The sequence below is a fragment of the Suncus etruscus genome, chromosome 13, assembly GCF_024139225.1.
Source record: "Suncus etruscus isolate mSunEtr1 chromosome 13, mSunEtr1.pri.cur, whole genome shotgun sequence".
Lineage (NCBI taxonomy): Eukaryota > Metazoa > Chordata > Mammalia > Eulipotyphla > Soricidae > Suncus > Suncus etruscus.
The window spans coordinates 3,306,011-3,328,623 of NC_064860.1; the positions used below are offsets into that span (position 1 = coordinate 3,306,011).

The 22,613-nt window shown below is 42.8% G+C and overlaps 1 protein-coding gene across 2 annotated transcripts in view; it reads left to right on the forward strand.

Annotated features, from left to right (window-relative positions):
• Positions 1-9,361, forward strand: part of PLEKHA8 (pleckstrin homology domain containing A8) — a 41,908-nt gene extending 32,547 nt beyond the window's left edge. The window contains exons 10-14 of one of the 2 annotated variants that reach the window (XM_049785309.1): positions 40-98; positions 679-809; positions 1,921-1,991; positions 3,330-3,391; positions 8,678-9,361. In XM_049785309.1, the coding sequence (XP_049641266.1) occupies positions 40-98; positions 679-809; positions 1,921-1,991; positions 3,330-3,391; positions 8,678-8,875 (521 nt within the window). In that variant the 3' untranslated portion in view covers positions 8,876-9,361. The remainder of the gene's footprint in view (positions 1-39; positions 99-678; positions 810-1,920; positions 1,992-3,329; positions 3,392-8,677) is intronic. The other variant, XM_049785308.1, reaches the window with a different exon arrangement.
• The last annotated feature ends 13,252 nt before the right edge of the window (positions 9,362-22,613 follow it).

The following is a 22,613-nucleotide window of genomic DNA, read 5'->3' on the forward strand; positions in this document are numbered from 1 at the left end:
TTTTCCACTTTTCAAAATGTTTTTAACCTTTTATCCTAGACAAACTTGGTTCTACTGTGTTTGCTCCTGTTAAGATGGATCTTGTTGGGAACATTAAAGTGAGTATGTCGGCTTCTCTCTTTTTGGAAACTGTATGTTTGGAAGGAATAGTTGCATGAAGTCTAATTCAGAGACCCACGATATTTTCCTCAAACTTTGATTCTCAAACTGAAAAGTGTCTTCCGGGTGTGAGAAAGATTCTGAAGTAGAAAAACATACTAAATACTTTTGTGCCTTAAAACTAGTCATTTCTTGCTTGAGCCTCTGTGAATTCTCAGACCTCCCCCCTCAAAATAAATCACATGCCCTTAAAAACATAGGAACAGTGTCATAGAGATGAAAAAAATTTGGGGGGGGGGTCACACCCGTCAGTGCTCAGGGATCACTCCTGGCTCTACGCTCAGAATTTGCTCCTGGCAGGCTCAGGGGACCATATGGGATGCCGGGATTCGAACCACCAATCTTCTGCATGCAAGGGAAATGTTTTACATAACTCCATGCTATCTCTCTGGCCCAGAGATGAAATTTTTATATTAATTTCTTAGAGCTCTTTGGCTGAACTTAGAGGCATCAGGATTGTTCTGGTTTGCTTGAGCCTTTATATTTTCCACTCAGACACTTTCCCTGTGTGTCCTGCAGAAAGTCAACCAGAAGTTCATCACCAACAGGGAGGAGTTCAGCACCCTGCAGAAGATAGTGCTCCATGAGGTGGAGGCGGGGGTGGCTCAGCTTAGGAACTCGGCCACAGAAGCCCTCTTGTGGCTGAAGAGGTAAGCAGTCTGGTATTGACATTCAGTGCTGCTTCTGGATTTTTTTTGGTTTTTGGTTTTTGGGTCACACCCGGCAGTGCTTAGAGGTTACCTGCCTCTACGCTAAGAAATCACTCCTGGCAGGCTTGAGGGACCGTATGGGATGCTGGGATTCGAACCACCAACCTTGTGTATGCAAGGCAAACGCCTTACCTCCATGCTATCTCTCCGGTCTTCAGTGCTGCTTCTGAATCGAAGAAGGCCCTTGGCCAACTGCACACACAGTTGTTGTTGTTGCTTACCGTTTGCTGTTGATAAATAATTGCTACTTGTGGGGCCTGGAGAGATAGTACAGCGGCGTTTGCCTTGTAAGCAGCCAATCCAGGACCAAAGGTGGTTGGTTCGAATCCCGGTGTCCCATATGGTCCCCCGTGCCTGCCAGGAGCTATTTCTGAGCAGACAGCCAGGAGTAACCCCTGAGCACCGCTGGGTGTGACCCAAAAACAACAACAACAACAACAAAAAATTGCTACTTGTTACATGTGTTTGATACGGCTCTAAAAAGATGATCATGTTGGCTGGACTTTCCTTCACTCAGTGGATCTGACAGTGCAGTGGCATTTGAGTCATGGGGCGAGTGTGCTAAGGACACAGATTGCTCCAAGCCTAGTCCCAGCATTTCTGATTCAGGTTCTGATCTCAGTCTTTCCAGAATATACATTTCTAACCAGTTCCTGGATGGTGTTAAAGTTGGCCTGCTGGGAGTCACTTTAAAGACAAATGCTTGTGGGCCCAAGAGATAGCTCAGAATTGAGGCTCTTCCCTCGCTGAAGGATAAACATGTTTCAACCACCAGCACCTCATTGAGTATCCCCAGGGGTGATCCCTGAGTAGCTCTGGCTGTGACCCAAATATCCCCCAGAAAACCAAAAAAAAAAAAAAAAAAAAAAAAAAAAAAAGAAAATAAGGGTTTGTGTATGTCAGCTAAGAAGGGTCCAGAGAACAAGATGCCTCCCCTGAACTTGGCTCTTGACAATGCCTAGATTCTTGTAAATAAGTTGGTGTTTGCTCTGTCCCTGTACAAGTACAAGACCTGTCAAGTTTGAAATAATCCCTTCTTTTACTTTTTTAGAGGTCTCAAGTTTTTGAAGGGGTTTTTGACAGAAGTGAACAATGGAGAAAGGGACATCCAGATAGCCTTGAGTAAGTGTCTGAGATTTTGCTAAGTTAAAAGTGAGTACTATGTAAGCTCATGTATGGATAATAAAAATGTCCTACGATGATATAGATTTGAAATTCCCAAGAATATATTTATTTCTATGGAAAAAATAGTTTTGAATTGATTTTGCATATACTGAATTATTCAAAGCCTTTAGGAACACATCCTTGCATAAAACACAATCTTCTTGTTTTTGGGGTCACCCCCCAAAAACAGGGGTCACTCCTGTCTCCACACTCAGAAATCGCTCCTGGCAGGCTCGGGGGACCATATGGGATGCTGGGATTTGAACCACTGTTCTTCTGCATGCAAGGCAAATTCTCTACCTTCATGCTATCTTTCCAGCCCCAAAATTATACCAGTTTTTAAATTTTCATATTGAGGCAAAAATAATAGTTTATCTTTAAAGTTTTGGCTAGAAAAAAATTTTTTAGTAGAACCTTACAACTAGGCTTTTTTCCTTTTTGATGGTTGGTAAGTTTGTTTTTTGGGGTCACACTCAGCAGTACTTAGGAGTTCTCTTCTGACAGAGTCTACCAAGTCATGCCAGAGATTAAACTCAGGCCTCCTTCATGCAAAACATGTCCTTGAGATACTTCTCTGGCCCATCATAATTTTTTTTTTTTTTTGGTTTTTGGTTTTTGAGTAACACCTGGCAGCCCTCAGGGGTTACTCCTGGCTCTGTGCTCAGAAATAGCCCCTGGAAGACTCGGGGGACCATATGGAATGCCAGAATTCAAACCGCCATCTATCCTGTGTTGGTTGCATACAAGGCAAAATGCCTTACTTCTGTGTTATTTTTCTGGCCCCCCCCCCCATCATAATATTTTTAATGATTTCTTGCTTTCATGACATAGAGTGTCCCAGAGATATTTAGGGCCAATATCAGTGCTGCAGTGGAAAGGAACAATGGAAGAAGCAGATGGTCTTAAAGGGAAACTTGGGTTCTAGTTGAAGGTCACATCTTTCAAAAAAAAACATTTCCCATTACATTCTGATGTTTTTGCAGCATGTTTCTACTTGCATTTAGTCTTTATTTTCCAGTGTCTTTTTTCCTACTTCATTTCCATCTGTCTATTGAATTTTTCTCTCCAGGGTAAGTTGAAGTTCAGATATATTGACACAGGGAAATATGAAAGTGCTGTTTTTGTTTTAAAGCTTTGTAAAATTCAAGCCTTTTGGAGACCATCATCTTACAATCAAACTTTTCCCATCAGTTGGAATACTAGTTAGATCATGCTATGCCTAAGTTAGGAAGGATCTGAGACAAAGACACTGATTTCAGTTCACTTGTTCCTAATGTTGTCTTTTTTCTTTTTAAGACAACGCGTATGGTAAAACGTTACGGCAACATCACGGCTGGGTTGTCCGAGGGGTTTTTGCGGTAAGTAAATCCTTCTGTCTCCTAAAATCTCATGGACATAACAGGGTTTGGTTTTGCCGGTTTTGTGTTTTTGAAAAGAACAAAGCATAGTGTGCCTCATCTATGTCTCCATTTGGAAACATTGGCAGTAAAGAGGTCAATTGTTAAAGGTTGTGCTTTCCCCAGAGTTTTGATGAGCTTTTCTCCACGAGGGGTGACTTCTCTGAAAAAGGAGGAATGAAAAAAATCAGTGTGGGTGAGATGGGACCTACCAGATACACACAACTGATGCGGCTCAGACATTGCCTGTAAGCTCATAGCTCCCTCTGCCACCTGCTGTGTCCTGTAGAAGCATAGATGGAATACATGAAATTGAAATGGCATATTTAAATATATGGATATGGAAATATTTAAATAGTTATATAAACAGAAATATATATTAATTTATATATACTTAAGTTCTCTGATTTAAGCTGTGGATTTTTCCCCTCTTGGTTGAAATTTTATGAATTTTGGCTGGATTGCAGTTGTTCCAAAGGATGGGGCTAGCATTTCTTCTTGTTAAACTGTATCTTGGAATAGCTGTTTGTATCCTGTTATTTTGGTTTCAGTTACAACAACTACTTTCTTCCTTGCATGTTGAATAGGAAAGAACACAGGAGTCTGACAGGGCTGTTAGACCTGGACAGGTCTCTGCTAGCCTGCTTTGTAGAATTGCAGCCACTGAGACCCCTTTAATGTCAATGCCATTATCCTGTGGTTCTCCTAGCCAGGGAGACATCAGCCTCAGGCTGACCTGTCGTGAAGAAGCAATGGCCCGTGTTCCCCCAGATGTCTGGGAACATGAGTGTTCTTGGAAGGCCAGGACATAAAACTGCCCTTCTACTCTGTTGTCTAAGGGAAGCACTGGCAGGTAAGGAAAGGAGATAGAATTTCTGGTGGAAGAGATGAGATCTTTTTAGGGAAAATGAAGTCTATTTTGAGAACACGATGATGACTAACTCCATATCCTGCCATTCTCTGGCTTAGGAGCCAGGCCAGTTGCAGCCTCACACTTCACAACTACTTTTAGTGCATGTGTAATATGTACAGGGACCACTGCTCTGTGACTGTTGGGAACCTATTTTGTACCAGGCATAGTCTTGTACATGACCTTGTTAAACTTACCCCCAGACCCAAAGTCAGGCAGCCAAAGTCTCAGCCTAGATGAGCTTCTCATTGGCTGACACTCGTGTCCTACAGAGTCCCAACCCAGATGAGCTTCTTTCTCCAAGGCTAAAGCTCATGTCCCAAGAGTCAGTCATATAAGCCTTCAAGTCTAGCTATCTTTCCCATGTAGCAGCTCTGCTGCATAAGCAGGATAATTGAGAAACAGTGAGTACATTGGTAGTGGGTGATGCTACATTCTCAACCTCTTCTCTTCAGGAAATCCTTTGATTACGTGTAAGAGCCAGACATCTGGTTCATTTGGTGAAAGGACAAACAAACATGATGGATTTTTTTCAGTCTAGACAACTAAGTTTAATCCTGAAATATCAATGATCTAAACATTGTTGGTATTGCACATACAGCTAGAAGCTGGATAGTATCAGGATTAAGGCTCTTGCACATAAATGACCCTGGTTCAATCTCCAGTATCCCATAGAGTTCTGTCAAGTACCACCATAATTGTTTCCTGAGTACTGTCAGGTGTAACCCAAATTCCAACCCAACTCCCCACCAAAATTATAGTGCTTTAAAGTAGAAGTAAAGTTAAACAAATGGGACTACATTTAAACTAAGAAGCTTCTGCACTTCAAAGGAAACAATGAATGGGAGAAATAATTTACCCAATACCCACCTGATAAGGATTTTTTTATATAAAGCACTGGTTGAACTTAACAAATAAAACCACCCAACCGCATCAAAAATGGGAAGAAGAGATGTGTAGAAATTTTCTTAAAGAAGAAATACAGATGACCAGAGGCACATGATAACATTTTTTTTTTTTTTTTGGTTTTTGGGCCACACCCAGTAACGCTCAGGGGTTACTCCTGGCTATGTGCTCAGAAGTTGCTCCTGGCTTGGAGGACGACCATATGGGACGCCGGGGGATCGAACCAAGGTCCGTCCAAGGCTAGCGCAGACAAGGCAGGCACCTTACCTCTAGCGCCACCGCCCGGCCCCACATGATAACATATTAATGATGTACTTCACATCATTAATCATCAGGGATATGCAAAAAAAACAACAATGAGATATCATCTCACACCACAGGGACTGGCATACATCAAAAAGAACAAGAACAACCAGTGCTGGTGCAAGGAGAAAGGGACTTTCATTCACTGTTGGTGGGAATGTTGACTGGTTGTCCTACGCTAGCGCTTGCAAGGCAGACACCTTACCTCTAGCGCCACCTTCCCGGCCCCTGGTCCGGCCTTTTTGGAAAACAGTATGTACATTCCTACAAAAGCTAGCAGTTGAACTTCCATTTGACTCAGCAGTACCACTCTAGGGAATGTACACTAGGGGCCCCAGAATACTATGCAGAAAAGGCATATGCACTGCTATTTTCATTGCAGCACTGTTCAAATAGCCATAATCTGGAAACAACCCAAGTACCCAAAAGCAAATGAATAGATAAAAAAAATGATGATACATCTACAAAGTATAATACTATGCAGTGTATGGGAAAAATGAAGTCATGAAATTTATTTATCCATGGATAGACATGGAGAGAATTATGCTGAGTGAAATGAGTCAGAGGACAGACATAGAATGAATACATTCATCTGTGGGGTAAAACAACAACAACCACCAGCAACCATACAATGAGAATAATACCTGAAGACAATAGAAGTGATGAGGGGAGTGCAGATAAGACAAGGAAAGGACCACTCTGACAATGATAGTTGGAAATGATCATGCTGGGCAAGAACTGAAAGTAAGTAAGTAAAATAAAATGCATGATACCCCCTTCAGTAACAGTATTGCAAACCTCAGTATCTAAAAGCAATAAAGGAAAAAAAGGAAGAATAAGTGTCTGCCATAGAGCCAGGCTGGGGCTGGGGAAAGGGAGGGTAACCGGAGAAATTGGTGGCAGGAAATGAGCATTGGTGAAGAGATGGGTGTTGAAACAGTGTACAGCTGAAACTCAACTATCAACAACTTTTTGCTCACAGTGATTTAAAAGGAAAAAATTAAAAAAAAAAAGAATAGTACTGTAGTAAGAAGTGTATTTTTTCAAGCTCGAGTCTCTAAATGAACTTTATAAAATGATTAAATTTTCTTCACTTTGCAGTATTTTAGTCCTATAAGAATTTTTAGAACTCATGGCACAGTAGAAAGGGAAAAATTAAAGTCATCTTTATTCTGACAACTCCATAACATTCTAAATATTTTAATTTTGCCTTTTTTGATATTCTGTTTAGTTTTAATATTTTACTGATTATGAATGTTTCTATCTTTACATCTTGTTTGTGTTATATACATAAAATCATCTGTATTTTACACATTATATATTATACAATATATGACTTATATATAATATATTAATTTATATTGTGATTTTTTTAAATTTTTAAATTAATTTATTTAAAGAAAATGCATTACATAGATGACATAACTGATTTACTCGTGGCAGGCTCAGAGTATATGGTATACATACCAGATATAGTACCAAGGATCAAACCGAGGTAGACTGCATGCATTGCTGGCACCCTATCCACTGTACTATCTTTCTGGCCCTTAGTCATTGGTTTTGATTTTTTGTATATTTATTATAGTTGATTTCTGTCTGCCCTTATTCCCTCAAATACTTTCCTATATGGTTATATCAGTGTTTTAATGTCATGATCATCCAACATTCTGACTTGTTTTTTTTTTTTTTTTTGAGGCAATGGAGCTGATGGGGTATACCTAGTGGTATTCAAGGACCATGGGCTCCCAAAGGAGGGGGTTCAAACCCTGAGTACATTGCAAAGCATGTGCTTAGTTCTTTAAGCTATGTCCCTGGCTCGTACTTTTTCTTCTTATACAAGATTTTTTTTTTTTGTTTGTTTGTTTTTTGTGGTTTTTGGGTCACACCCGGCAGTGCTCAGGGGTTATTCCTGGCTCCAGGCTCAGAAATTGCTCCTGGCAGGCACGGGGGACCATATGGGGCGCCGGGATTCGAACCGATGACCTCCTGCATGAAAGGCAAATGCCTTACCTCCATGCTATCTCTCCGGCCCCACAAGATTTTTTTTTGCTTGGGCAGCTTTATATTTTACCTTGTATGCATGATCTCAGTTCACCATTATTCTGAACTTAATAACCTTTTCTTAGGGGTTTCTTTTTGTTGGCGACTTCCCCCCCCCTTTTTATATAACTTTATTTAAACACTATGGTTTATAAGATGTTCATAATGTAGTTATTTTTGTTATTTAATGTTCCAGTACAAATCCCACTACCAATGTGACCTTCCCTCCACCATTATCTCCAGTTTCCCACCCAACCTCTAATCCTATGTCCTTCACAAGCACAAAATAATTAATTTTATATTGCTTGTTACAACAAAATATGGTAGCTAATGGAATTAATAGAACAAAACTTCAGTAAAAGAAAATTTGTGAAAATTGTTAGATCTCACACTGGGGTCATTAAAGTCATTGTCTGAGGATTTATTGAGCTGTCTATTGCTAACAGAGCCTTCTATGTTATTGTTTTTTAATTTACTGAACTTGGTTGGCTTCTTTGTTCCTTTCCCATCTAATTTGCTGTGCTCCTACTGAGCTGTCAGTGTTGTGGAATATGCATACATGACTGCACACTCGAGGAATTCCAGTGGCTTGGCTTGGCTTGGCTTGTATCAACTCTGAGATTAACAAAGCTAAACTGAAGTGTTAGTGCCCAAGCAAACCCCAAATATTAGTGCCCACCCTTTTGAGGCAATATTTAGAATGCAAAGTAAATAGTACCCACCCAGGTAGGGAGAAAAAAGAGCTATACAAAGAACTGTCAGTGGAGGTCACCCACAAATCAAAGTGAGGTGCTTAGGAAAGCTGGCAAGTGGTGCCCAGACTGCAGTAGTAACATATACAAGAAATTCTAGGTTTTCAAGGGAATAGTCTGGATCACTGTGTCCAGGAGATTTCCCCAGGTTCTTTTTCTTGGCCTATAGATACGCATGCCACTTGTAGCCTCGAAATTATCTGGTTTGGTGCTTAAAGCATACTTTCAGCATCTGTGGGTTGAGAGGCTGTGTTCCTCTGTGTGTGTGCGCAAGCATGCATGTGGGGTCGGAGTGGGCAATATTGACAACACTCTCGCTGGTGATTCTTCTTGCAGTTAGCTCTGAGGGCAGCTCCATCTTACGAAGATTTTGTGGCTGCGTTGACCATAAAGGAAGGCGACCACCAGAAAGCAGCTTTCAGTGCTGGGATGCAAAAGGACCTCAGCCTTTACCTCCCTGCCATGGAGAAGCAGCTGATGATCCTGGACACTTTGTATGAGATGCACGGGCTGGAGTCAGACGAGGTGGTGTGACATCTGTGGCCAGTACCGCCTTCCAACTTCAGGGAATCTAGTTTGTCCCCCAAGTGTTCTGTTGCCCTACTTCATTTCTAGCAGCAACCCCCTCCAGGTTAAGGAGGGGAGAGAGAGATGGAGGCAAAAACCTAGTGCTTTGATCGTTAATTTTTTTTTAATGTTTTATGTATTTAAAAATCAAGGTGCTATAAATTTCCATTGAAAGGGCCTCTTGGAAACCAAATCATAGCTGTTCTATAGACTTGTAGAGCAAGCTCTGAGAACAGATTTGACAAATGAATTTGTTGGTGTTTGTTTTGCTTTGGTTTATGAGCTTTTTATTTAATGGATCACTCAAACTTCAACAGAAGATGAGCAGATTCCATCTCTACAACTCCTAACCAGCGTTGCCGCCAACTGAGAAGTAACTCAAAAAAATTTTGGAGGGCACTAGGCCCCTCTTTTGAGCTCTTGGAATGTAACATCAGTGAATCCCATATGTTTTTACAAGGATCCTTGTCCATGGCACTGTGGACAAAAAGAGCTCGTGTAGTCCAGTTATTGGGGTGCTGGGGTGATCACAGTGATGTGGGCAGCTGGGACACAAATGAAACATGTCATCCCCTTTTGATATGTGCAGGGAGTTGGAAGAGATCTGAAGTGACCCCTCCCCAAACCCCTTCCTCAGCTAGTGTGCTCTCCATGTTTGAGCAGAGTTGGACATCCTAGCAGAAACCTGACATCCAGAACTTAATGTCCAATGTCAAAAGAGAGGTATAGGGAGCAGTATGCCTCAGTCATTTTCCAACCATAAGTCCCTTTTCAGCATATTTTTTTCCTGTGATGCCCCAACAACCCTTTCCCACCCATCCTAAATAGTTTTCACTTGTACCCCCTTGGACTATCCCCGAAGCCCTCGGAGGTCCCTCTGGCTCTTGGTTAAGAAATGCTGGTTTAGAGGTTGAGTAGAATTAAACCGAAGAAACAGAATCAGGTTGCTTATAGGTGTGCTTTGAATAACTTGGCCTGTAAATCACCTGGAATGCTGCTTTCAAAAGGCAAATTCAGAGCCTGCCCTCACCCAGAGAATGAGCACCGGGGCGGTGAGGCTCACATGCATAAAGGTCCCAACGATTTTTATGTGTTCAGGGATGGAAGAAAGAGCCCTAGATTGAATAACAGTTTCCAAGATGCCTAGTCTCGGGGCCTCCACTAAAGGATGTGCCTTGTTTTCGAGGAAAGGCTGCCACTTAAACAAATAATTCAAGGGAAATAAGATGGGGAACATGTTGACCCAGTGAACTACCGTCAGCACTGTGGGCAGCCCTAGGGTTCCTGCAGGGCTCCATGAGTGAGCTGAGCTGAGTCACCAGGAATTCAGAGGAAGCTGAATGCTGCTGCTGGCTTGTTTCAGCAGCTTTAGAGCCACATCCAGTGGGCTGTAAATAGCTCATAAAACAATGCTCTGGGGGCCGGAGCAGTGGCACATGGCATAAGGCGTCTGCCTTGCACGCACTAGCCTAGGATGGACCATGGTTCGGTTCCCTGCTGTTCCATATGGTCCCCCAAGCCAGAAGTTATTACTGAGCGCATAGCCAGGAGTGACCCCTGAGTGTCACTGAGTATGGGCCCCCACCCCCCAAAATGCTCTGGGTCCACATCCTGAAAAGTGTGATGTCCGGACTGTATCGCTGGTTTCTCAGGAGGGACAGGCTGTCAAGGGTATGTGTGGTTGAGAAGCCAAAGGTCCCCTTCTCCTCTCCCCCAGCCACATACAGACACCATCACTTGATGCCATGGCTTTCTAGTAGCCAGAACACAAGTCCCAATATCACAGTGTCCTCGGGGCAGAAGGTAGGGCTTTGATAGGGTCCAGGTGATGCCATGATTCCAACTGCAGAGCTCCTGGACAGGGCAAATGCCTCTTTTAGAGCTGCAAGTGAGAGTGTTGGTATCATTCTACTGTCTTTAAGCAAATAAGCATTTCTTTTGCTCATGCTTGTGAATCCAGAATTCTGTTCACATCAGACCTTCTGGGAAATACTTAAACTTAGAAAGAAAAATCAGATTTTCAAAGGCTGGGTGGAGGAAGGATGCTGAAAGGACATTTCTTTGGCGTTTTAGCACTTTCTGGAGGCAGCAGCCACGTGTTTGTCATGCCTCTCTGCATGTGTGAACATCATGGTGGACTGGGAAGAACTTTAGTGCTTCCCTTTAATAGAACCTCCTACCAGGGAACAAGAAGACAGCCAACTCATGTTTTTACCCTGCATAGAGGTTTTCAGTCGTATGTCATTGGGAAAGGGACACAGGAGTGTGTTTTGTGAAGCCAGAGTATGCACAGCCACTTCCCGTGTCTGATATCTCTCCCCTCAGGTGTTGGCTGAACCCCAAAATTCTAGGTCCACCCAGCTGGGCATCCCCACAGCCTGGTGCAGTAACTCAGTGTCCAAGGGCAGAAACCTAGGTCGTCTTGAATAATTTGAGGTGATGTTTTAGATTCACCCCTTTTCCAGTCCATTCCTATTTTTGGTACTTGCCTCATGGAACTTCTGCAGTTTTGCCTAGGATATGGAAAGCTCTGAAGATACCTCCTTTACAATGACTAGAAATGGAAACAATAAAGTCAGCTTGCCGGGACATGATTGGCAGAGTTGGAGCTTTCTGTTTTAAAGTTCTGATTTGTGCTAATTTAACTTACTGTAAGGTGTTCTCCATTACCTTCCAAGGCTTCTGGAACATGTGAACTTTATCACCTTCTGAGAGAATAGGCCACCTGTACTTGAAGCATTTAAAGGTGTCCTTTTCTAGAGAATTCTTGCAAGAGAACTTAGGTGAAAAAAGAAGCAGGCTACCTTCTAGAATAAGATGCTGCCAGATATTCATCCCAGCTCATCCTGCTGAGGAATGGTAAGTTGAAGGGATCCTTTTCACTCTTTGGAGCCATAACCCACTGGTGACCACAAGGAAGCAGGGATTTGTTCATCAGCTTTTGATACAACTCTGCAGCGAGTTCCAGAAGCAGGTCTCTTGAAATCTTCCTAAGGAATTGACTTTGTCATCATTGTGTGTTACTAGTGCCAGGTAACTTATATAAAGTGAGGGAGAAGAGAGGTAGCAGCCCAAGCTTTCTCTTTCTCTACCTTGGCCACTTGGGAATGGCTGGGAGATCTAAAAAAGTCTGTGATGAGCCCCTGCATGGCATCGACCACAAGTTCTACCAGCCCCACTAAGCAGCCATTAAGCCACACTTTGATGTCCACTTGGCCACCGATTTCTTGGTGAGCCATGGAGCTCTTTACCAGAAAGGGAGTCAGTCTTAGACCTAACCTGGGTCTTTCAGGTCCATTGCTTTCCCTCATAGAAGAAAATTTCAGGAGTAGATGAGCAATAATGTAAGAATGGGGGCTGAGGAGTGTAATTTATTTTTTTCTTTTTTTGGATTTTTAGGCCTCATCTGGCAGCAGAGTTTACTCTTAGTTCTGCTCTTAGAAATTACTCCTGGCGAGCTTGGAGGCCATATGGGATGCTGGGAATCAAACACAGGTTGACTGTGTGCAAAGCAAACACCGTACCCACTGTGATATTACTTTGACCCCTTAAAATGGATTTTATTCAGAGGTATTGAGGTAGAGGAGGGTGAGGATCTGTTCTGTCTCCAATTAAAGATCTTCTCAGGCCTTGATCACTAGTCATTTGTTAGACTCGCTGGCTGGTTTTATTCCAAGAACTCATTGTCCTTCCTGCCTGCCTGCCTGATCTCTGCACATGAAGTTTCCTAGGTGTCCAGTACCGCAGTTAGTGGTCCTGGGCTTCATCATTGGCCTTGCCTATCATGCTGGGTGGAGTCAGGGTCCTTAGCTGTATGAAGCAATGCTTCATTGCATATGTATGTATTCAAAAAGTGTACTTTTTTGTTTGTTTGTTTGTGGGCCACACCCGGCATTGCTCAGGGGTTACTCCTGACTGTCTGCTCAGAAATAGCTCCTGGCAGGCACGGGGACCATATGGGACACTGGGATTCGAACCAGCCACCTTTGGTCCTGGATTGGCTGCTTGCAAGGCAAACGCCACTGTGCTATCTCTCCAGGCCCCAAAAAGTGTACTTAAGAAAAATTAGGAACCAGCAAAGTATACTTTATTAAATTTGAAGGAAACAAAAGGACTAAAGTAAAAGATGTCTTACTAAGAAAATGTACTCTAGTGCTGAAAATCCTATCTATCTAAACATGTCATTTAAGGCAGCTGAAAAAGTTAGAGTTATAGCCAATGTAAGATGATTTGAGGCATCCTGAAACTTCAAGGAAGAAATTACCCTTTATTTGCTATTTTAGAAAAACCCCAAGAAGTTGGTTATTAGTGGTGCGTATTTGAATCACCGATTAAAATCAGTTGTTTCTGATCTCAGTCATAGATTTTACAACTATTCCATTTCTTTGCCATCTTTGTTCTTTGTTTTGAGGAACTTGGGAGGGAGAGGTCTCTTTAAGCATTCTCTGTCATATCAGGCTACAAATCAGCGTGAGGCCCAAGCTGAAGTTCTTGTTGGCCCTCTGGTTCCTCCAGCACATGCTGCCCTGGCAGTGCCTGGGGATCTCCAAGGCCATACCCAGTGATGCTACATGTGGAGCTGACGACCTAAATAGTTCCAGCACATAGATGTGCACTGTAATCCCACTGTGATCTCCAGCCTCTCAGGTTTGTGAGTTTTATTTTAAAATTGTTTAAGTATTTTTTAACTCACTTTTTCCCCCCTTTGGTTATAGAGGGTCAGACTTCAGATATTCTTAGTTATTTTATTTTATATTTTTTGGTATTCAGTGGTGCTTAGGGGTTACTCCTGGCTCTGCACTCAGGGAGTACAGGAGACCACATGGCTGCTGGGGATTGAACCTGGGTCAGCCACATGCAAGGGAAGCCCCCTTCCCGCTATTCTATAATTCCAGCCTTTCAGATGTTCTTTGGGATTTGGTCCAGGCTTCTAGACTTCATTGTGTACAGCAAACTTGTGTCCCTGAAGAGTGTAGGGAGTGCTGCAGGGTGTTCCTTTGTAATCTGTAGCTGTTTACCTCCAGGACTTCATCATAATGGCATAAAGAAATCCACTAACTGTGGTGGTAATTTGCTTCTTTCTGACAGGTCATTTGGGATCCTTTCAACTGTTCTTGAACGTACTCTTTGTTTTTGTTTTTTGTTTTGGGCCACACCCAGCGATGCTCAGGGGTTACTCCTGGCTGTCTGCTCAGAAATAGCTCCTGGCAGGCATCAGGATTCGAACCAACCACCTTTGGTCCTGGATCGGCTGTTTGCAAGGCAAATGCCGCTGTGCTATCTCTCCGGGCCCTGAACGTACTCTTTGTAAAATTACCCCACACACCATATCTCTGAGCCCAGGTGACCAAGTCTGAATCAGGGTCACACAAGAAGCAATCCAAACCAGGCTGAGGGTGAAACAGGTACTCTGGCAGTCTTCTCCCTACTCTGGAGACAGCTGCCTGCCAGAACAACTACTTTTATTGAGTACAGGGACCACCCCTGGGTGGGGCAGTAAACCCACCAGGTTTACAGGTAAGGCAATCTTTATTTTGGACGAAACCAGGGATAAACTTTGTTTTAGGTAAAATAAGTATAACCCAACACTCTTCACTAGACTTTCTCTATAGTTGCCCCCAGTTCCCATCCAATTACCCTCTGCAGCCCCATGTACATTTGCATTGAGTTGCTGTGTCCAGGGCATGGTTAAGTGATTGTTGGTGATGAGACAGTTGCTGCATGTTTTAGATCTTTATCCTCAACTATTGTTAAGAGAAAAAAAAAAAAAACATACCTTCTCACACGGCAAATGCAAACGTTTCCATAAATCTTTGGTTGCTCTGTTTTAATCATTTCTCTTTCTTAGGAACAAATGATTTTGGTTAAACTCTGTGAGAGATGGGAAGAGATCCTGTGTGTTCTAAGCACCATCTTTCTATTATGTATCCTATTGCATATATTGCAGATATATTGTGTATATTGCATATTCTATTGAGTATATTGTGTGTATATATTGTGTATATTCGTTCTAAGCACATCCTTCTATTGGGTATATATTTGGAAATATGGTCAGTATTTCTTTCCTGGACCGTACATAGAAACCACTCTGGGATCCTTGGTACCTGTTTCAAAGCACCTGTTTCTCATCCACACAGACCCCTTTGTGTGTGTCCATAAGTGTGTGCAGGATAAGGAAGAACAAGAAGTGTGACCTAGAAGGTTGCTGAGGCAGTCACATTCATGTTTGATGGGTGAGCTCCCCTGTATCATGACAATTTTCCTACAGTGTCAGTAAACAGCCCTACTACCTCATGTGAAATTGGCTGTGGACAATCTGTGTTAGATAAGACATGTTCATGTTGGCTGAATCTGAGTTATAGATCACACAAAGGGATCTCTATGAAGAAGAAACACATGAGATCAGATGCCAAAGGTTACGGTGTATATAGATGTCCTTGGATTAATTTTTTTAAGCCAGGATTCTTTTGTTTTTTTTGTTTGTTTGTTTTTGTTTTGGGGCCACACCCAGCGGTGCTCAGGGGTTACTCCTGGCTGTCTGCTCAGAAATAGCTCCTGGCAGGCACGGGGGACCATATGGGACACCGGGATTTGAACCAACCACCTTAGGTCCTGGATCGGCTGCTTGCAAGGCAAACACCGCTGTGCTATCTCTCTGGGCCCAAGCCAGGATTCTTATCACAAACATTTGTGTTTTTTTTTTTTATACCCATGCACTTTTTTTAGTTTGGGGTCATGCCTGGTGGCGCTCAGGGATTACTCCTGGCTCTCCACTCAGAAATTGCTCCTGGCAGGCTAGCCACACACAAGGCAAACAGCCTCTATGCTGTTGCTCTGGCCCCTAAACCTATGCACTTCGATTCTGTCACACATGGTCTTGTGTTATCTGTACTTATTTATCCTTTAGCATTTTTTTTATTTCCCCCTTGTCCTTTAGCATTTTGAAAGAGACTCATAACAGTAGAAAGCAAGTGTCCGTGGTTGGCCACTGTCTTAATTTATATTCATTGTGGAGAATATAATAGTTGGAACTGAGAATTTCATGTTTAGTTTCATGTAAAATGTTTTTGAGTCTTTATCTTGTGAGGACAGGGAACAAAGGTGGATTTTACTTTTTCACGAAAACATTTTAAAGCATCTTGTCAGATTTTATATTCATTAGCTATAATAAAGTTATTTTTAAAGGATCTTGTCATATACTTGCTCTAAATATTTGAGTTTGTGCTTAATTGAATATGCCAATAATAAGCATCACTTGTAGAACACATACTATTAACGAGGTATCATTTGAAGCCAGTTACAGATAGGTGCACATTTAATCCTTCTAACCAGTCTTAACTGATCAGCACCATTGTTAGTTACCAAGTTACAGGCAAGAAAACTGAAGTATAAACTGAGGAAGCCTCTTGCCTAACAGCCTAGTTACTGAGGAGGTGAACCAAGTTTCTGACTTAAGCACCGGGGATCAAACCGAGCCTCATATATTGTAAGACCAACATTTTTATAAATGTTCCCCAAATTTTTTTGAGGGGGTTTGGTTTTTGGGTCACACCTTGCTGGGCTCGGGAGTTATTCCTGGCTCTGCACTCAGATATCACTCCTGTCAGGCTCAAGGGACCATATAGGATGCGGGGAATTGAACCATGGTCTGTCCTGAGTTGGCTGCATGAAATACCCTACTGCAGTGCTATCTCTCCAGCCCCATGTTCCCAATATTTTTTTATAAAAATAAAACCTAACCTCCCCTTGGGGTGGTGGGGGAGATCTTGAAACACTATGTGCCTTCTGGAATAGAATTGTCATGGGTGTTAAAAGCACTCTCTAAAAACAGTAATAATCCCTTCTACAAGCAAACTATATTGATTTGTTTAATTACCTTCTCAGAGGAACCCACAAACAGAACAGATTGATGAATTTACTGTATGTGTTTAAATGGCTCTATTGGTATAGATCTTTTTTTACTTAAATCACTTGATGCCAAAGTAGTATTGGACTTGGCATTTTCTGTTACACACACTTGTTGTTGGAGTTTAAGTTATGTGTGTGGATAAATATGGAGGCTGCTGTTCGGGTGCTACTTGTCCACACCTTCTTGTGAATGTATTCCCATTTATTGACTGTCCTCTCCAGCCATCTCTTTATTTTATAATGTGAGTCTCTAAAAATTAGGAGCAAGGTGAAGGAAGAAAAGGAATGTGACTGTTGTAGGTGCTCAGGCAGAGAAAACGTGAAGCCATGAGCCAATATGACTATGGAGAAAGGAGAGATGATGAGGAGTGAGAGAGGCAGTTTCTTTCTTTTTTGGGGGGGTCACACCTGGCAGCACTCAGGTGCTACTCCTGGCTCTATGCTCAGAAATCACCCCCGGCAGGCTGGGGCAACCAAATGGGATGCCGGGATTCGAACCAACGTCCTTCTGCATGCAAAGCAAATGCCCTACCGCTGTGCTCTCTGGCCCGAGAGAGGCAGTTTTATGCACAAATTACAGGAGTCTCAGGGTCGGAGAGATAGCATGGAGGTAAGGTGTTTGCCTTGCATGCAGAAGGTCGGTGGTTCGAATCCCAGCATCCTATATGGTCCCCTGAGCCTGCCAGGAGCGATTTCTGAGCGTAGGGCCAGGAGGAACCCCTGAGTGCTGCCAGGTGTGACCCAACCCCTCCCCTAAAAAAAACCAAAAAACAAATTACAGGAGTCGCTTGTGAAATGATTTACCTGGACTGTGTAACAAAAGAATTTGTAAAGGGAAATAGTCATCTCTGGGCCTACTCCTAAGTGGTGGTTGTGGTAGATATCTTACATTTTTTTTGATATCTTACATTTCAAGTGAAACAATGTTGTGCCTCTATCGTAGATCTGATTGCCATTTACTATACTGAAAAACTAATTACATTTTAATAACTAATTCGATTTTGAACATATCTGGTGTCCAATCTGCTGGAAAAGACAACTTAGATGCTCTTCAATTCTACCTTATGGAAAGTAGCTCTTGTTAGAAATTTGTCTTATTCAGTATTGGAATGTCTAAAGTGGCCAAGCTAAACAGAAGTTATTAGACTAGGATTGAGAGGGAAAAGAATTTCTTAATATGCTTCCGCATGGGCCAGGGTATGAGCTTGATCTGAAACCAATGTGGGGAATGATAAGTATGCTTAATGGAATGACATTTCCTCTTGTGCCCTTGTAAGAGTGGCAACAAGTAGTGTGTTTTCCTTTGTCTGACTCTAGTATGGCCTTTGTCTGGGCCCTTGTCCTGGTAGATGCTTGTAAGAAATGCAGAAAGCAGGGGCCGGAGAGATAGCACAGTGATAGGGCGTTTGCCTTACATGTGGCCAACCCAGGCCTAGTGGTGGTTCAATTCCCAGCATCCCATATAGCTCCCCAAGCCTGCTAGGAGTAACCCTTGGCGCCTCTATGTGTGACCCAAAAACCAAAAAAAAAAAAAAAAAAGAAAGAACAAAAAAGGAAATGCAAAGAGCAGATTGAACATCAGGGAGTGGATATTGAAAGAGGTGAGAATGGTAGAAAGAAGATGAGGGGCCGGAGAGATAGCACAGTGGTAAGGCGTTTGCCTTGCATGCAGAAGGACGGTGGTTCAAATTCCAGTGTCCCATATGGTCCCCCGAGCCTGCCGGGGGCAATTTCTGAGCATAGAGCCAAAAGTAGTTCCTCAGCGCTGCCAGGTGTGACCCCCCCAAAAAATAATAAATAAAGAAGATGAAACACATTTTAGGGAAACCAAGTTTTCAGTTGCCATTAATCAAGAAATCGACTCAAACTTGAGGAAATGCGGTATATGTACACTCTATATATGTTATATATTGTTACTATATAATAACTTTATTGTTATACCCTGTTCTTCCCAATTAAATTAGCACTTCACAATTTATCACCTAAATGGATTAATTTCTAAGTTAAGTCCCTGAAACACAAGTTCACCCAAATGAGTTTCTTAAATCTTACAGTGGAAAAGCTACTTTGGAAATTGGACATTTTGGGTTACAACAGGCAGAATTTCTGTGGGGAAAAAATACCGGAATTTTATGTTTCAAAATTCTGACCTTTATAAAGTACAAAGGTACGGAGGTTGCTGATTTGGTACTATAGTGTGGCCAACCGTAGCACTTTAGATCCTTGGCACCCCACCAGGAATGATTGCTGAGTGCAGATGCCGGCGTAAGTCTTGAGTATAACAGCGTGTGGCCCCCAAAACAAAATAAAACAAAACAGAAGACAAAAGTACAGTGTTATGTTGTTTAAACAGACAAATACAGCCAACTTCATAGATTCACTCTATTCTTGAAAGAGATGCAAGCCAAGTCATGAAAATACTATGGGCACACTGCTATACAGCTGAAAGCTGGCAATCTCAGGAGCAGAGAGTGAACCAAGTCGTCCCTCTGCCGAATCCACACTTGCTGCACCCATTGCCCAGAGTTGCTGTTTTTCCAGTGACGCTGCTTCACAACTCCTCCATGGCTCTTCACACAGACACCAATCTGACCAAACTACAGGTATGTCTGTATTTGGGCTGATATCACCAGGACCTTTTTGGAGTAAGTGTATCTTCTAGTATTGTAGCCCAAAACACTCCCTACAGAAGCCACAGTATCATCAGTAGTGCTTGGAATTCCTAGACCATATGATCATGACGACTCCATTTTTAATACAGTCACTCCCATATAAACATACCAATTTAGATGCCAATATGTATTTGAAACCACCAAATGTTCAGCAGCAATGAACAGAATGATCAGCTAGCAACAAGATAACATGCTTTTCCCAATTTTCTTGTCTCTGTACTCTTTCTTTTTTTCTTTTCTTTTTAAAATAAGTTTACTCCCACTTACCTGGAAACAAATGTATTACGGTCAACCATGTCAACTATGTGATACCATCCTAACCACAGACAGATGCCAACTTTCTTTTGCTCTCAATTCCAAATTCTTGAGGTTTTTGTTTTTGCTTTGGGACTACATCCAGTAGTGCTCAGGTGTTACTTTCTGGCTCTGTGCTCAGAAATTACTCCTGGCAGGCTTGGGGGACTAGCGGGGATGCTGAGGATTGAACCTGGATCAGCCAGGTGCAAGTCAAATACCCTACCCACTGTACTATCACTCTGGCCCTCAGTTTCTTATTCTTGAGCAAGACTCTATTTGACTTGCTTTGATGTGTCATTCAGTTCAGTCAAGGAGCCGTGTCTCGTGGCATATGCTCAGTTACTTAGACCCACCTTTCCCACTACCCAGGAATTGAGAAATGGTTGTTAGCTGAAGAGACAGTAAAAGATGATCGATCATTCACTGTAATCTTGGGCCTCACTTTTTCCACTGACAGAGGAAGAATACCAGGAACATCCCTATTTTTAAGGAAAGAGAAAGCAAATGAACACAGGTGATGGATCTCTCTGTAGCTGCGATGGTCCATTAACCAGGTATCTAAACTCATTTTGAGAACAGCTAAGGAAAGGGCATTTCCATTCTCACTTTCATAAATAAGGAAAATAATGCTCAAGGTTAAATCTTATTTACTAGCTGGTAACAGCTCAGATGTGCACCCAGACAGAAGCTGTGTAAGAGCTATTATCAAGTTGGATAAACTCTGAAAACTGTGCTCCGTATCGGTGATTAATAAAAGTCTTTCACATGGAGGAATTGTGCAAGTTGAAAAGTCTTACTAATAAGCACACCTGAGACTCCCATTACAGCAGCAGCGCTATTTCTGTGGCGTGTTTCATTCACAGGACTTAGCAATTAGCTCAGGGAAGTGGCGCCATATGCCTTACTAGGTTTCTGCCAAGATTCTCTTTGATGGAGAAGAACAAGAGATCAGCAGCCACTACCTGGTTTAACTGGAACTGACTTTCAGTCACTGGGCACAGTCTTTAGAGAGCTTTGGAAGCTCCCACCTGTGCAGGTGTGCACTGGCCGGCTCCAGTCACTCGTCACAGGGATTTGCCATGCATGTGCTCTGGTCTTCCCTTCTGCAGCTAAATATACTCTGGAACTGAGCCCATGTGGCCCACTCAGGCTGCCTTTGCAAATGTCTGCTGAATGAGAGCTTTGTACACGAACCTCATCTACCAGATCCTCAGCCTGCAGAAATCCTTTTGGAAGAAAGATTTAACATATGCCTCTGAAAGCAAGCGGTCTGCTGTGTCCGTCAAAAAAAAACCAGGAACTGTTATTAGGGAAATGTGAGTCCCAGACTGGGCGTTAGCTCTTCAAGCTCACTGGCATGGTGTTAGTCACAAAGGGAAAGTGTGGGTTGGCCAGAGTCGGTAGAAGCGGAGGCCGCTGCATGCTGACAAGCCGTGTAGTTCTTGTGGAAAATAGTCGGGGAGTCACACAATCAGTTTAACATAGAATTATTTCATGATCCAACAATTCCACTCCTGACTGGACTTCTCAAAAGCTGAAGCTTTGGGGATGCAGAAAGATGTTCCATAAATAGTCACTGAATTAAAGGAATATGGGAACTTGCAAAACAGGAAATCACAGGGGCATCATATCATGTTCCAGGTAAGGAGGGACAACATTTATCAGGAAGTAGGTTCCTCCAATGACCCTTGGGTTGAAGGCGGTGCTTTGTGTCTTACTGTGGAATGCAGCCTTGTTTGTTTATCAAGGGAAATGCAACGGTAAGGAATCTTGGCTCCAGAAATGTGCAGGCAGACATTCCAGACATTCACATCATCCTGAAAAGGTAAAAGAAATAAAATAATTTTTCTCTGCAGCTTCCCGAGAAGCGTTGCCCTTCATGCCCTGAACCCCACCCCTTCCAAAATCCCAAGAACTTGTCCTTGACCAAAAGATGCATTTTAACTGTTGCACACCTTGTGACTTGTAGTTATCTAAATCTTTCAAAAATGCAACTGAGCAAATGTCAAGTGTCACTTACTTCCTGAAATGAACCATCCTACTTTAAGCTATATCAAGACTTGTTAAATCTGATTCGAGGCTCTCTCGTCCTCTGGCTTATGTTAGGCCACGTTGAGAACCCCTGCATGTGCTTGTCTAATAAAACCCTTGCTTGGTCTCTGCCTCTTGGAGTCATTAGAGGGGTGCGTGTGGAACTATCAATCCCATCGAGTCAAGAGTGCTTCTCATGCATGTACCATCTTTTCAGAGTGGACCAGGCGGTCCTCACATTTCAGCTCTTAGCAGCACAGTCGCTCCAGGTTCTGAAGACAAACGTGCCAGATGCAAGTTGAGTGCATGTTTGTCGGGTGAGTACTACTTAATGTGCCCTGCTGGAGTGAAGCCTCATCCCTCCATTCTTCCTAGGTAACTTGACCTTACCTGCAAGACCCCGCCCATTCCTGGGAGGGGTCTTGGAAAAGGTAGATAAGGTATGGACCAGAGGGGATTGGCCCTTTTTGGTCTTTGGCCAGCATGGAGGTGAAAGGGAAGATGGCTGACAGGAGTTAAGATCCAGGGCTAGCTAAGAATGGCTGAATGCTTAAAAGGTTATGATATAGGTCACACACATGTGGTGGATAGGGCGTGAATAAAGTCGATGCTTCCTGATGCCTGTCTCTGGATGAGTCTGATTCCGCCTTTCACCTAACCTGGGACCCGCCAGCTGGATGGGGATTGCGGAACCACGTGGCCTGGGATGGCAGAGAAAGATACCTCCATCCATCCTTCACCATCCACCTCAATCCAGCAACCATCATCAATTAATACTACACTGGAGATGGTTCCAT